Source organism: Chironomus tepperi, unplaced genomic scaffold (assembly GCF_022539635.2).
Source record: "Chironomus tepperi strain 1889 unplaced genomic scaffold, CSIRO-AGI_Ctep_v1 contig_408, whole genome shotgun sequence".
Taxonomy (NCBI): Eukaryota; Metazoa; Arthropoda; class Insecta; order Diptera; family Chironomidae; genus Chironomus; species Chironomus tepperi.
Genome location: NW_027226530.1, coordinates 301,214 through 315,520, shown reverse-complemented (window position 1 = coordinate 315,520; position 14,307 = coordinate 301,214). Strand labels below are relative to the sequence as shown.

The window sequence follows — 14,307 nt, the reverse complement described above, 5'->3', positions numbered from 1 at the left end:
AGGACAAATTAAACAAAAAAAAAATCTTAAGAAAAATTTAAATAAACTTAATAAAACTTTAATTTAAGAATCTAAAAAATTTGATTTTTTTTAAATTAAAAAATTAAAAAATTCAGTTAAAAATTTAAAAAAAAAAAAAATTTCTGAAATATTTAAAAATTCTAAATTTGTCTACAAAATTTGGATATTTTTCAATCTTAATAAAAACTTACCACGACCTTAATAAAATGCTTAATCACCCCAAAAATATTTTCCACAACGTCACTATGACGATGCAGTCTTTCAGTTGTCATCCTACGTCTAGCTACTATTACATTAAATTTACAACAAAACAATTTCCGTTTGATTTATTTTATATTCTTACGTACTAAATTATTTGAAGTCATTAAATGGCAAGAAAAGCATCAGAACATTTAGTATTTAAGTTCAGTCTACAAACGTTGATTGAACGATCAACCAGATTCTAGTAAGTACTATCTTATAATAATTAGAAGTGTGATAAGGAAAGGTGTGTGGAACCTTCATTTAAAAATTGCAAGGATAAAAGTAAAATTAAAAATTTGTATTAAATTTAAAAAACATTAAATTTTAAAAATGTTATAAAAATTTAGCACAAGTTGTATAATTAAAACTGCAAATATTTTTAAGAAACTGTTCTTAAATCCGGAAATTCAAACAAAACAAAAAAATATAAAAATAAATATCCAAATGTGCAAATTTATGCCAAAAGAAGCACTAATTGATAAAAATAATTTTGTGATAAAAGCTAACCAGGCGAACAATTAACGAATTCAGTGTTTATTCATCAAAAAAGCAGTCGCACACTTTACTTTTGTGGGATTTAATTAAGTCACGTTAAGATCAATGATATCTCAATTAGCATATAATATGCTCATTAATCAGGTGCAATAATTAAGAGTGAACAGCATTGAGTACAGTTTTAATAGCTTTTTGACATTAAGCACATGGCGTGGAAGCTGACGGCACTTCCTGGCATGATCTATTTGGATATTCCTCAGCTAATTTTAAGTCATTGATGTATTCAGGTCAAACTCAAAATTATTAAGGCTTTTCATTGAAAAATTCCAATATTCCCTAAAATTTTTGATATTTTTGAGTATTTCCAGCAATGCACCTACCTTGAACTAATCATAAACTGTCATGTTAACAGTTCAAAAGAAGCAGTCGGCTTGGATTTTATATGAAAAAGCCAACTCGACTCCGTACAAAATTCGAGTAAATTACGAGCTCTGATATTAACAATCAAATTTTTCTTTAGGTTATTGACACTAAATAAGCAACAAACTTTACACCGAACACCTTAAGAAATTTCAATTGGTCAAAGATGAAATTTCAAAGCTGTCTGAGATCATCGATTATTTTCCTCATCGTGTTCATTTCCTCATCCAATGGAAAATTTTGTAAGTACAATTAAATGTCAAGATGTCAAATTAGAATGTCGAAATTAAGAATGTGCAATTATATAAGCTACTAAATATTCATAAAATCTGATCATCTGTCAAAATAAATTATTTTTAATTTGCATTCATGGGAATTTTCTGCTTGTTCTAATTGAAAAATTTGCATAATAACTGCATAAAAATTTAAATTAATTAAAATTCTGCATTAAGTAATGAAGTCTAAAAAGATAAGGTTCGTCATTTTACATAAGATTATGACGTATAGTATAACTCGGTTAATCGATCAAAAGTCTGTCCTGGGGCCTGCTTTACTCTGACTTGGTATCGGATTCACATCCGGCATGCCAGAGTCAAGCCGGCTTAATTTCAAATACTACTAACACACTTGTGCCATTTAAACATTGATTTAGATTACTTTGTCACTGAGTATAGTTTTAAAAGCACTGCCTTAAGTAATCGTAACTGACACAGATCAAGTCCCATGCCGGCAATGTGATAGCAACCCTCAAACAATAATCAATCAATTTCCTTAATCTCTTAATAATTAACATTATAATTTATAGTTTCCTGAGACTACGAAGTTCAACTGCTCAGCAATCACTGATAATTAATCTATTTGACCTAACTAAATTTTTAATTACAGCTCCGTACATCAAAATCTGCTCCCGCAATGACCCAAACATTGAACAATGCATCGTTGACTCTGTCATGAAATTACAACCTTTATTAAGATCCGGAAAATTAATCGAGGATTATCAAGTGCCGGTAAGCTTTAATTAAAGATGCTGAGATTGACAGTTGCTTGAGTTTATAGTACTAAGCAGTTGTTTTTTATTAATTTATATTAATATTGAACATACAATGTAGGATACCAGCAGTATAGAATTAAGTTAGAGTACTCAATGATAAAGCAATAGAGCATGCTCAATATCTGCTTGAGAAAATGACATGCATTTATAGGAACCGTTCACTTAATTCGTAACTTGTTTAAACGCCTCTCGGCCTCTATACCAAAATCTTCATCTCCTCTCAAATCCTCTAAGCTACGTAATAAGTGAACGATTCCCTACTTCATATTAATTGAAGATTATAATTATTATTTTATACCAAAATTACTCATAAAAATCTATTTACAGAGCATTGAACCGTTTATATATGATGAGTAAGTATGAATTGACCAAAAAATGTTTATTGTTGCTATGTAATGGACATAAGTAATTTAACGGATGAATCATGAGTGTTGTATTGTTTCCGTTATTCTAGTTTGGTGATTGACCATGGTCCAGGCTTTAGAATTGAACTAAAAGATCTCAAATCATGGAATGGAAGCAATTTTGAAATTGTCAATGCTAAGTAAGTTTTAAAATTTTTCTTATTTTTGATAAGTTTATTGAAGAAGTCTTGTGAATATTGAAAGACTTAAATGAGCAATCAAGACAGAAATAAGTCATAAAGATCAATATTCTTTGATTTTCGAAGACATGAGCGATAAGAGTTCCCAATACTGAGACGAATACTTCCTAGTCTTGATCTTAAGATTGGTGGAGACCGCAACGTTGAGTAATTCACCTCTAGTCTTGGTCCCAGTCTCGGTCTTGGCAACGTCGTAGTTGCTAGTTCATCTCCAATTCGTCTACTTACAGCAAGACACGAAAGTGTTCTGACTGCACTATAACAGCTGGTTTTGAACGTTTTTATTGCGGACAATAATTCAATTTACCGATTCTGTTATTCGACGTGTGAATCCTTTAATTTTAACTCATTTGACTGCAAATCTTTAAATTATTTATTTTCTCCTATTTTTCAGAGTAAACCTCGAAAAATTGACATTCGACTTCACAGTGACAATGCCAAATGTTAAAATGGTTGGAAAATATAAAATGTCTGCAAAGCTTCCGTGTAAGTTGTGCCTTATTTTATCCAAACAAAGTATTAATGACATTAATTTATAATGTAATATTTTTAGTGCTTGAGCTTAGTGGAAATGGTGAGATGACTAATCTTTTGAAGAATTCACGAATGCGGATTAAACTTTATGCAACGCAATTCAACGAAGATGGAAAAAATCGTATTAAATTTACCAAAGCTAATGTGAGATTTTTCAAAGGAGAATCACAAATTACACTGACAAATTTATTCAACGGTGAGCATTAAAAAATGCAGGAAATGCAGTCATACGGTTCTTGATCGAGCATTAATATTCAACATTATGAATTTTGCTTATAAATTTTAGGTGACCCAACTCTCAGCATGATCGGAAATCAAGTAGTGAACGATAATCAAGACATCTTTACAAAGGAAGTCATGCCAGCTCTGGAAGCTCAGTTTTCTAAAAGTTTCATGGAAGTAGCAAACAAAATTGTAGCAAATTCGACATATGATGAAATATTGCCGGATTCATAAGATATTTTTAATAAATTTACTCAGGCGCGTAATCAGATATTTTTAAGAATAGAGGAATGGGTGGAAGGTCTTTTGGGATTTTTGAGAATTTTTGGTATAGAAGAATTTACTAGATATGCTTCTGAATTTATTGATAAACTAATTCGCTTTTTAACGATATTTACAAAGCTTTTATATTTGAACTTTTATATTTTGAACTACAAAAGCTTCTTAAATTATTTACAAAACTTCACAAAAAGCTCTTTGAAAGCTTTAAGTTTATTAAATTTTTTTAATAACAGTTTTTAATTTTATTAAAATTAAAATTGTCTGTTTGAGAAAATCTGTTTGAAAATTCTACATTTTTGCTATATTTTTTTTGGTTTATGCCATAAAAAGTGATTCTTCCGTCTTGAGAAATGTGTGAATTTTTACATCACAATTACAAACAAAACATTCTCACCGGCAAATACTTGTGACGTCAATGAATAATTTGTAATGGTTTAATGAGAGCAATTAATTAATCATTTTGTACCAAAAAGTGCTGAAAAATCTCTTCTTTAATTATCTTATTTCTACTCTCAATCTCATCAAAGTTCAAAGTATTCATCTTAATTCTGAGGCTTGACAAAAGCTTAAGCTAAATAAATTAATTGTTTATGGGTGTAGTCAGATCGAATAATAACCGGTGATGAATTACTCTATATGTGATTTAAATAGACCACATTTAGTCTAACCTGGTTTTAGTTATGTTTCGTGTTCTGAGTGAATTAGACTGAATTGGGAAATAAGGAAATTGGAGGAGAATTTTTCAAAAAACTTAGAGGACTTTTTGTGAAAGTTTTGAAAGTTTTCGAGATAAATTGAAATTATTTTTAAAAAATTAGAAAAATTATATGAAAATTCTTGCAAAAATAAATTTAAAATTCCCAAAAGAAAATCTGAAAAATAAAGTGTTAAATAAAAAAAACTAATTTAAATATTTAGTCTCAAAGTTAAATTCTAAAATGGCTGGAAAGAGTTTACTAATTTTAGTCATCCTAGAAATTTTAAAAGTTTGCAGTGGAAAGCTCCGTAAGTAATAATCAAAAAAATGACAAGATTTAGAAATTGATAAATCTGAAAGGAACATGATGTGAAATTGTCGGAAAATAGTATTCTTAGACTAAAGTGAATAAAGTATGGAGCTGGATTTAGCCGAATCCCACACGAGAGGACATCTTGTCATTATGTCCATGTTGTTAATAACTAAGCCTGCAGTCGACTAATGACACTTTCTCGGGACGCTCCATTAAATATGTAATTCGACCGAAGGTCTAGTTATTAAATGGGCATTTTGGTTAGTTGTCCACTCGGGCAGGATTCAACCTGAACACAATATTTTCCTACTGTATAACCCTTTTTGTCTTTCGGAAAACCAATAATTTCTGAAATTATTACGAGTTTTTTATGCTAACTTTAACTAAATTTCGCTAAGGAAATTTGGAAAATTGGAGATTTTTGATGTTTCAGTACAAACCATGTAGATCCTAAAAATTCATCTATAGCAAAAGAGTTAATGCTTAAATCCGGCCTGTTTACCTCACAATGTCTAACAAAATTTGTTAAATATTGCTTACAAGTATTAATTACCAACAGTCTACTACCTATTCACAGTAATTAAAATAAAAGCAAACTTACGATCTTCACACACATCAATTTAATTTGAATCTTAGTACATGTAATGAAAAGAAGAAAATCTCTCAACTCAAATTAACAAAGGCATTAACTATTTATATTGAGATATGTAATAAGTAATAACATGTATGATAATTTCAAATTGAACAAAATGATTGCGGAAATAAATTGAATGTAATGTCATGCTTGCTTCAGTCCTCTCAATACTAACTCTCAGGAAAATGGGAGGGGTTCAAATTTTGCTACGGATTGGGCTCCAAAAATTTTTTACGACGTTACGTAATAAGTGAACGATCCCTTATTGAAGAATTGTACCCAAAAAGAGGAAACCTCTTCAATAATACGCCGATTTCAATGATTAATCTATATAAAGACTTCTTAAAATTTTAACGTAATAGTGTAATAACCCCAAAAAGCGGCGTATTCAGGATGGTTGATTGTGTTGAAAGAGTCCCCTTTAAAAATTTCTAATTACACCCCTGACTCCACACATGATAAACACATCTTAATTAAAGCGAAAGGAATTCAAAGCAAATGTTAACATTTCTGAAACCAGAATTGTAATTGAAGCTTTTGTGCTTTGAAAATTGACAATTAGATGCTGATGACTTATTAGTATGTACTCTAAATAAGATTTATAGAATCAAAGGTTGATTTTAATAGGAATTAGCCAGGAAGTATTATTAGAAAATTATTATTTTAAATGCTGATTGATTCAGAATATTAAATTACAAGCTTTGTGTATATTTGATCTGCCAATCAATTCAGACTAATTTATACAAGATTGTATATAATTTGAATAATTTTACAGCATCAATTGTCCAGGTGTGCTCAAGGAATGATCCAAATATTGACGAATGCATCAAAAATTCTGTAAATAAGCTGAAGCCATATCTGGGGACTGGAAATTTAGGGGATGGTTTTGTTGTGCCGGTAAGTTAATAATCAGTATACTTTAACTATTAGGCTAATTTTGCTGATTTTTTTACAGGCACTTGAGCCGTTTTCGTATGAAGGGTGCGTAATATAATCATGAATAAACTTCGAAAGATGTCAAAAATTCAGACTTAATTTTCAGATTTTCAATAAATCCATCTCCAAGCTTCTTAGTTAAAGTGAAAAATGCGAGCGTTATCGGAGCTAGTAATTTTACTATTGAGAAACTGAGGTAAGAAAATGACTGTTGTAAATGAAGATTTGAGGGACACTCCATGGAGGCTGGAGCAACGGGCATATCCATTCAAAATTCTAGTCTACATCTATCACAGAATCATTTACTTTATTTTAGATTCAATTACAACAAGATAGTCTTGGACATGATTACTTTATTTCCCAACCTTACTATGCTTGGAATTTACGACATGAAAGCAAAAATTTCCAGTAAGAATTCATTATAAATTGTAGAATTCAACTAAATTAGAATTAATTTTTTAGTTCTTGATATCAATGGACAAGGTGACCTTAAAGCATCTATCGTCAACACCAAAATGAAGATTAAAATCACAGGATCTCGATATAACTCAAATAACCAAACTTTCATCAAGTACGATAAAGTCACAATTAAATTCCAAATTGGAAAAACGAAAGTTTATTTAACAAACTTGTTTAATGGTAAGTTAGTGCTGGATTTATTCAGAAATCCTAGCTTACTCTAAGAATGGTTCTGCGACCTGTTTTTTGGGTGCTTTGGAATTTTTTCACGAAAAACCAAAGCAATTTTATGAATTTTAAGACAAACACTTACTTTAATAGGTGACCCAACCCTACAAGCCGTTGGAAATCAACTCGTTAATGAAAATCAAGATATTTTCTTCGAATACATCATTCCTGTCTTGGAAAAACAATTTGCTAAACTTTTCAAAGACGTAGGAGATGCAATTGTGGAAAAAGCTACTGTAGATGAACTATTTCCTGATACTTAGTTCGATGACAGTTAAGATGCGAGGTTCAAAATGTAAAAAAAAGATTAGAAATTGAACAATAAATTTATAAAATTGGCGGTGATCGAAAAGTTGGATTTTTTATTTTTAATTTAAAAAAATATGGCCATATTTAAGCTTTATTCTAAGAATAAGTAAAATCGAGTTTCACAATGTGAGTATTTTCAATAAAATCTCATTTATGTCCACCTAGATTGAGACTCAACATGTCGGATTCGAGGCAGAATAGAACTCGATTGCAATATTTGCTAAAATATCAATAAAAAATAAAATTTTAGTTAAAATTTGTTTATGAAGATTTAGTCGCACTTACTTTTATCATTGTAGTCATAAACTTTAACTCCTGCGGGTTTGATGTCCATAACCTCAAAAGATCGTGTTGCCTTGACATCAACACAATACTGCTTGTTTCTTTCAAAGTCATTATAGTAAATAAAGACCAGTGAGCCTTTTCGTCTTGGTTGGACAAGCTGTATTAAAGATTAAGACAAATCATTCAAAGTATAGCAGCACACATTCTTATTCATACCTTGATTTCCTTATATTTTGTCTCTAAACCATCAATTCCAGCATAGACATAACCACTTGGCATTTCAACCTCATATATCACATTAACCAATGATGAGTACAACGGATGATTAAATTGAGCACAAATTTGAATTTTTGAATCAAACTTGCTTCCAGCTGATATTTTTGGAGTTACAGTCAAAGAAAAGGAACTAGAAAGTCGTGAAATTTTAATCAAATGCTCATAAAGTGTTGTTATTGAACAATATCCATGACCTTCAGCAAAAGATATTACATTCTGAGAATATTCTGGAAACTCGAAAAATTGCATCTGGTCAGCATTTTTCTTTGTTATTGATGCCGATGCTGTAAAATTCCGTTCATTCTTAACTGTAACTTTAATGTCTGTATTGTCGACTTTAAGAATGGTTGCAATTTTGGCGATCGGTTCTGTTGCAACTGCATATTCATGAGTATTTGAGTATAAATATTTGAGATTAAGGTCCTTGACTAGCCAATTAACAAGCTTTGCTGCATTTGAGATATCGTCAATCGCTAAATAAGCAAGTGCTGCATATGATGTATGTCTCATGTCACAACTTTCAGATGATCTTTTAATTTTGAAACATTTTTTGTTTTCTGAATGGCTAACTGAGGCTGATTGGAGCTCATCAAGTAGATTTTTTGCTTCGATGGTTTCACCAGCTAATCCAAAAGCATATGCAGCTAAAGCTAAGCCCATTTTACTATCTCCAATATTATTTCTATTAGATTTCAAATATTTAAAGGCATTTGTTATTTGATTTTCGTACTTTTTTCCAATTTCAGTTTTCCTCAGCTTTAAGAATGGAATCAGAATAAATGCAGTTTCAAAATAATTCGATTTACTTCCAGTTCTGTCAAATTCTGGAAAACTACCAAAATCTGTAAATCCTCCATCTCTGTTTTGTTTAGTTTTTAAAACGTCAAGTTCAGACTTTATAATCTTTTCATTATATGGAAGTGCTCCAATTTCCATCGCTGAGGCCATAGCTTCAAGAAAATATGCTCGATAGCCAGTCTTATCTGAGTAACTCTAGAATGAAAATTTTAGTAGAAAATGGGAAATATTATTTAGATATAAACCCGAACAGCACACCGTGTTGGCTTGGATACCGCAACGTCATCTGACAAATTTCCACTGCAACGGATCGTCACATTGTGCTGATCGGGTAAGTAAAATTATTAATACCCAATTTTTAGTTCGTTGAACCAATAATGACTGATAAAAGTTACTAAATTGCGTTTTGTCTGGATTCCCATTTTTAGATTTTAAGTACCGAAAGTATTCAACATTCCCCTTGATTCTTGATGTTTGTTGCTCAAGACAGTGATGTGGGTAAAGCCTACGATTATAAAATTTGAACATTAATAAGGATCCTTCACTTTTTATGCAAGTAAATATGTAAGAATTTATCACGGCCTCGGGTCACAGTGACTTTATTTACTGGAAACAGAAACCATAGAGTAGACCTCATTCTGGTCTTCGTGTTCCTTCTTGGACATTCTTGGATAAGTTTATAGAAAAATCCAACCTTAAACAAATTTACTCACTGAAATCGTTTACTCATCTCCACAGCATTGCCAAGATAATCTCCACCAACAATAACATTCAGACTTGTCAGACCATCAGTGTAATTAGCTCGATACGAATGTTCCTTAGTCTTTTCACCATTCAGTACATGATCTTCAGTAACAATTGAATAATCCCTTATACCAACTGGCTCTACTAGAAGCTTCTTCAAGACCTGATCCTCATAAGTTTTTCCATTTCTTGTTCTTGCTGTTGCTCTGACATTTATGTCAAGTTCTTTTGGAATATTATTATTACTTTTGTCCAAAATATTGGACCTAATGTAAAATGAAACCTTTTTGACTCCAGTATAAGAAACTTTCGTGGATTTTGATGATATTAAGTTGTTGTTAAAAATTGGTGTACAAACACTATTGACTTTTGAGTATTCTACAAATTGGAACTGCTTTCCATTAGCATTTTCTAGTTGTATATCAACATCAAGATCGTCTTTAGATTCAACGTAATTGAACACAAGAATATCTAATTTTAAAACTTCTTTGAATTTAATTGAGTATGGAAGGTTCAATTCGACAAAAAAGTCATTCATAACTTTCAACTCTTGAGCTGATGCCATTGCAAGTCCTTGATTTTTATTAAGTGAAAATGCAGAGATTAGCCAAGTTGTGATCGAATCTGGTGCTGTATATTCCTTCATTGCTGTCTTTTTGTCTCCAGTTTCAAATGAATCAAAAATCCACGATTCGGGAAAATCTTGGCGAAGTTCGTTTTGTGTTTCCATTTTCATAACGTCAATATAATCAAAATCTTCGTCAAAATCTTCATCTGAACCAGAAAACAGTCTAAGATCAATCTCATGATCAAGAACGTCTTGTATTCTCTTCACCTCATTACCAGTACATGCTGTCCAAGATGAAAGATCATTAACAATAATTTGATTATCACTATCGTAGCTAGACATGGCAGAAGCAACATCATCTCGTGTTATATCATTACCATCTCTTAGGAATTTGAGTCGTTTATCAAAAGCTAGCATGTAAATCGTAGATTTGGGCGAAGTCGAAAAATTCATTCGGACTTTGTCTTTTGTTTTTGCACGATTCGTTGACAGGTCAAGCTTGAGCTAAAATGGGAAATAAAAGGAGATTATGTATAAATTTTGAAACTTTAATTTATATAAATCTTGAGCTAGTTCACTTAATGCAGAACAAGTATAATCGTTTTTGTGGCGAACCCCACTCCATCTTCCTCAGTTACAAAATCTACACCCTACTCATACATACCCTAACAGCGTTACGTAATAAGTGAATGACCGCTTAGAAGCATATATTAAGCTTTATCATCGAATTAAGCTACACTATACTAAGCATATATAATACCACAACTTACATTATTTGCTGTCAACTCTTCCGTTCCAATCTTCGTATATCCTTGGTAAATGTGAAGCTTATCCTTTACATGATAGACATTCACTGTTGAATGTGGCATCATCTCTTCCTTAAAAACGATATGGAACTCGCATGATGTTTCGTCATTACAATCTACAACTTCACTTTGGACATTTCCATTGTTTGAGGATACGATTACGAATAATTTATCCATTTCTGATTCACCTTTAACGTGGACCTTGATGATATCATGAAGCTTGGGTCTGAAAATATGATTAAAAGTTTAGATTAAGCTATGCTCCATTTTAGGAGATTCACTTATTACATATACCTCTAGAGAGGATAATAAAAAGTCGAATTTTGCATAACGTAATAAGTTGAACTGCCTCTAAAATATATTAAAGACTTACTTTAAAGGTGTATGATCAACCAACAATCCCTTTATGGCACTGTTTGCAGCTCCGCTCAGAATTTCCTTGCTGTAAGTTTCACTATTGGCAAATTTAATTTCTAAATTAAGCTTGATGACTTGTTTAGGTATGATAAGGTTTTCCTTGGCGTAACCATCTTCAAATTGCAAATATTTGGATTTAGGTTTTGGAGTTCTGCCTTTAATTACATAGGTGAATTTTAGCACTACGTCTTCATCATGGTCCATTACTTGCTCATCTTTGTAGTCTTTGATTAAAACTTTTAATTCAAATTTAGTGCCGGGTATGAAAGTTGGTGGATGAAGTGGAACAATTTTATATCTTGGATTCTTATGGACATAAAATATTGTAGATTTATTGAACGTTATTCCACTTTGTGGTTCTGTAAATTTAACAATCGCTTCCAATTTGTTGACTTCGTCAATTTTTTTGAGCTTAAAGTCATCTTTGATGTTATAGCTCAATGACTGATCTTCAACGACATTTTCGAAAGTTTTTCTGAGGTAAATCTGTTCAGTGTTGATATTTCTAATGACAAACTCAGCATTTCCAGTAACAAATTCTCCAAATGAGTATTTAGCATAGAACAAGATGCCCATGTCATCTTCAATTAAGTAATTCTTCTCATCTGTTTCTACTTGGACTTCAAAAAGTGGCAAAACATATTTTTGGACACTAAAACTTTTTTGTTCTAAGAATTGTTCCTTTTTGTCTACAACTGCTTGAATCTTCCAGTCACCCAGAACTGTACTTGTGCTTAATTTGAAACTATTCTCAAAAACTCCAATATGTTGAGTCTCAAGGTCATCAAAAGATTGAATGACTCTATTTTGTGGATCGATAAAGTCAACCTTAATGTTATTCATGTGGAGTGGCTTCAATTTCCTGTCAATTACTAAAACTCTGAATTTTATTTCATCTCCAGGTTTATAAATCGGTTTATCAGTTTGAATGAATGTGTAATAGCTTCTGGGCTCCGGTGTGATAAAGAATTGTTTAGTTGAACAATTGCCCTTTTTATTACTGTATAGAGTTATTGCCAATGATATTTTTTTGTTGACATTAACAACTTTTGAGTTTCCCAGGAAAACTGTGATGAATTCGTCATTTTTGAGGATAAGATTTGTAAAATTTTCACGAAATTCAATGCCAACTACGTATTGTTCTGGGATATCTCTTGTTAAGAAAGTGATGTTAAAGTTCTGATATTGGTTGAGATTTTTTGGTGCCCAGATTGCTACAAACCTACAATAAAGTTAGAAATTAATTATTAGATTGCACAATGGACATGTCAGCAAAAGTGTTGATGCGGTTAATGATTCCATCACGGCGATTACTTTGAGTACCGCTTTATCAATATTATGTTATACTACACATCCTATCTTATTATGTCAAAAATCCTGAACTGGCATTATCAACATCACAAAAATATTTGAGGATCAGGCTCCAGCAGGGTAGGCCAAGCTTCGCTTGGCAAATGTTTGAGGAATCAGTAAATGTTTGATGAATCAGGCTTTATAAACACAATTATGATAAGGTTAATTGCTGCATATTTATCAATATAATACATTTTATATTGTTTATTATGTATTTATACCGCTAATCGTGTAAACTGATCAAAAATCCAATCTTAAGACGACATAATGGATCCGGGATCATGCTTGAGTCTCGCCGGTCTAGTGCCGGATTTTGCATCGATTAACTAACTTATCTTATGAGCACATTAACTCTAAATTCACTTGATATTTATTAAAATTTCAATTAATTTCCTTACCCATCATCGCAATTAGTATTGTAACTTTTCCATAACAGGATTATTAACAGAACAAGCCTCATCTCTTGACTGAACGAGAATCAATGAGAGACTGAACTGAGACTACCTAATCATTTAATATATAAAATCAAATATTTGCAGGTTCTTTTATCAAATTTATTATTGTCTATACGCATCTTACTCTCAAATTCTCTGAGTGTGACTTGTTTTCATTTACTTTTAATCTCTGTGGGGAATTCCCAATAATTTCACCATATCAATTCCAAGTAATGTGAACATTCTGATTTATTGTTTCTTTATATGCTCATTTTAAATCGCTTTAGACTCGCCAATACTTTTGATTTGCTTTTGATATCGGTTTTATGCTTAGTAAAAATATTTTGGACATACATTTATAAAAATATATGAAAAATTAATTAAAAATTGTCATCTTCTTATGATTTGAGACTTAAAGATTCAGACTGACCAGAAGCCGGATTATTAGCATTTTTGTGCCCAGTGTGCCTTCAAATGAAGACTATTTCGGGTCAAAACTTCTCTGGACAGTCAAATGTGAATTTTTCAAGAGCATTACTGTCAAAATTGTGTGCCGCGGTACAAAAAGTTTAGACAGCACTGCTCTAGAAAATTTAGATACTCTTGCCTTAAGAAATTCTTTACAATTTCTCTGCTTAACAACCTTCAATTCTAAATTTGAATTAACAAAAATATTCTAAAAACGCAGAAATCTACACTTGTACTGAAAAACTTGTTTCTAGCCATACTTCCGATTTTTTTTTTTTCAATTTTAAATTAATCTGCTTGTTTTCCGATGTAATCAGCTGTTGATTGCCTTACTAAAAATAAAAATATTAAAAAAAAAACTGTTTTGAATGTAATCATCATTTGAACATCTTTCACATTACTTTTCATATTCTGATTTTGTTACAGAGTTGGATTATTGGTTTGAAAAGAATTAAGTAAATTTTTCCGAAGTCTAAATTCCGAAGAGACCGAGACCGAAGCCTCAAGAGTAAGCGAGAGTTGGAAGACTCAGTGTTAAATTTGAATGAGAATATTTAGCTACTATCTCTTTAGGCACTACTTCCAGGACCGAGAAAAGTGCCTGACTAAGCTCTAATTATTAAATAAAGTAAGTTCAAAGCAAGGATTCGGAATAAAAATTAGCAATTTGCAACCTTAAGGTTAATATCATTTCATTATTGGGAGTTTAA

General features: G+C 31.3%; 3 protein-coding genes across 4 annotated transcripts; 2 read left to right on the top strand and 1 right to left on the bottom strand.

The window, feature by feature from the left end:
- Window positions 1–446: 446 nt before the first annotated feature.
- On the top strand, window positions 447–3,957 carry LOC139096889 (circadian clock-controlled protein daywake-like). 2 transcript variants are annotated; one of them, XM_070648643.1, is made up of 8 exons: window positions 447–508; window positions 1,280–1,421; window positions 2,065–2,186; window positions 2,558–2,583; window positions 2,685–2,774; window positions 3,229–3,320; window positions 3,388–3,564; window positions 3,655–3,957. In XM_070648643.1, the coding sequence occupies exons 2-8, from the start codon at window positions 1,346–1,348 to the stop codon at window positions 3,822–3,824; spliced, it is 753 nt and encodes a 250-aa protein (XP_070504744.1). In that variant the 5' UTR covers window positions 447–508; window positions 1,280–1,345; the 3' UTR covers window positions 3,825–3,957. The 2 variants fall into 2 exon arrangements, with proteins under 2 accessions (XP_070504744.1, XP_070504745.1); XM_070648644.1 differs by lacking the exon at window positions 447–508 and having other exon boundaries at window positions 1,223–1,421.
- Window positions 3,958–4,206: 249 nt separating this feature from the next.
- Window positions 4,207–7,474, top strand: LOC139096834 (protein takeout-like). Its single transcript, XM_070648591.1, has 7 exons — window positions 4,207–4,877; window positions 6,292–6,413; window positions 6,472–6,497; window positions 6,559–6,648; window positions 6,769–6,860; window positions 6,915–7,091; window positions 7,233–7,474. Exons 1-7 carry the CDS (start codon window positions 4,811–4,813, stop codon window positions 7,400–7,402), a joined length of 744 nt encoding a protein of 247 aa, XP_070504692.1. The 5' UTR covers window positions 4,207–4,810; the 3' UTR covers window positions 7,403–7,474.
- Window positions 7,475–13,211, bottom strand: LOC139096833 (CD109 antigen-like). Its single transcript, XM_070648590.1, has 8 exons — window positions 13,094–13,211; window positions 11,299–12,564; window positions 10,890–11,151; window positions 9,521–10,623; window positions 9,159–9,312; window positions 7,950–9,002; window positions 7,734–7,890; window positions 7,475–7,668 (listed from the first exon to the last, which is right to left on the bottom strand). The coding sequence occupies exons 1-8, from the start codon at window positions 13,153–13,155 to the stop codon at window positions 7,622–7,624; spliced, it is 4,104 nt and encodes a 1,367-aa protein (XP_070504691.1). The 5' UTR covers window positions 13,156–13,211; the 3' UTR covers window positions 7,475–7,621.
- Window positions 13,212–14,307: the final 1,096 nt, after the last annotated feature.

Coding starts and splice junctions, on each gene's coding strand:
- LOC139096833 (XM_070648590.1), bottom strand. CDS start 13,155: ATGAGGCTTGTTCTGTTAATAATCCTGTTATGGAAAAGTTACAATACT. Junction 11,152..11,298: donor GTTGATCATACACCTTTAAA/GTAAGTCTTTAA, acceptor TCATATTTTCAG/ACCCAAGCTTCATGATATCA. Junction 10,624..10,889: donor AAGAGTTGACAGCAAATAAT/GTAAGTTGTGGT, acceptor TTCCCATTTTAG/CTCAAGCTTGACCTGTCAAC.
- LOC139096834 (XM_070648591.1), top strand. CDS start 4,811: ATGGCTGGAAAGAGTTTACTAATTTTAGTCATCCTAGAAATTTTAAAA. Junction 6,498..6,558: donor GAGCCGTTTTCGTATGAAGG/GTGCGTAATATA, acceptor CTTAATTTTCAG/ATTTTCAATAAATCCATCTC. Junction 7,092..7,232: donor TTTAACAAACTTGTTTAATG/GTAAGTTAGTGC, acceptor TTACTTTAATAG/GTGACCCAACCCTACAAGCC.
- LOC139096889 (XM_070648643.1), top strand. CDS start 1,346: ATGAAATTTCAAAGCTGTCTGAGATCATCGATTATTTTCCTCATCGTG. Junction 2,775..3,228: donor TTTGAAATTGTCAATGCTAA/GTAAGTTTTAAA, acceptor CCTATTTTTCAG/AGTAAACCTCGAAAAATTGA. Junction 3,321..3,387: donor AATGTCTGCAAAGCTTCCGT/GTAAGTTGTGCC, acceptor TAATATTTTTAG/TGCTTGAGCTTAGTGGAAAT.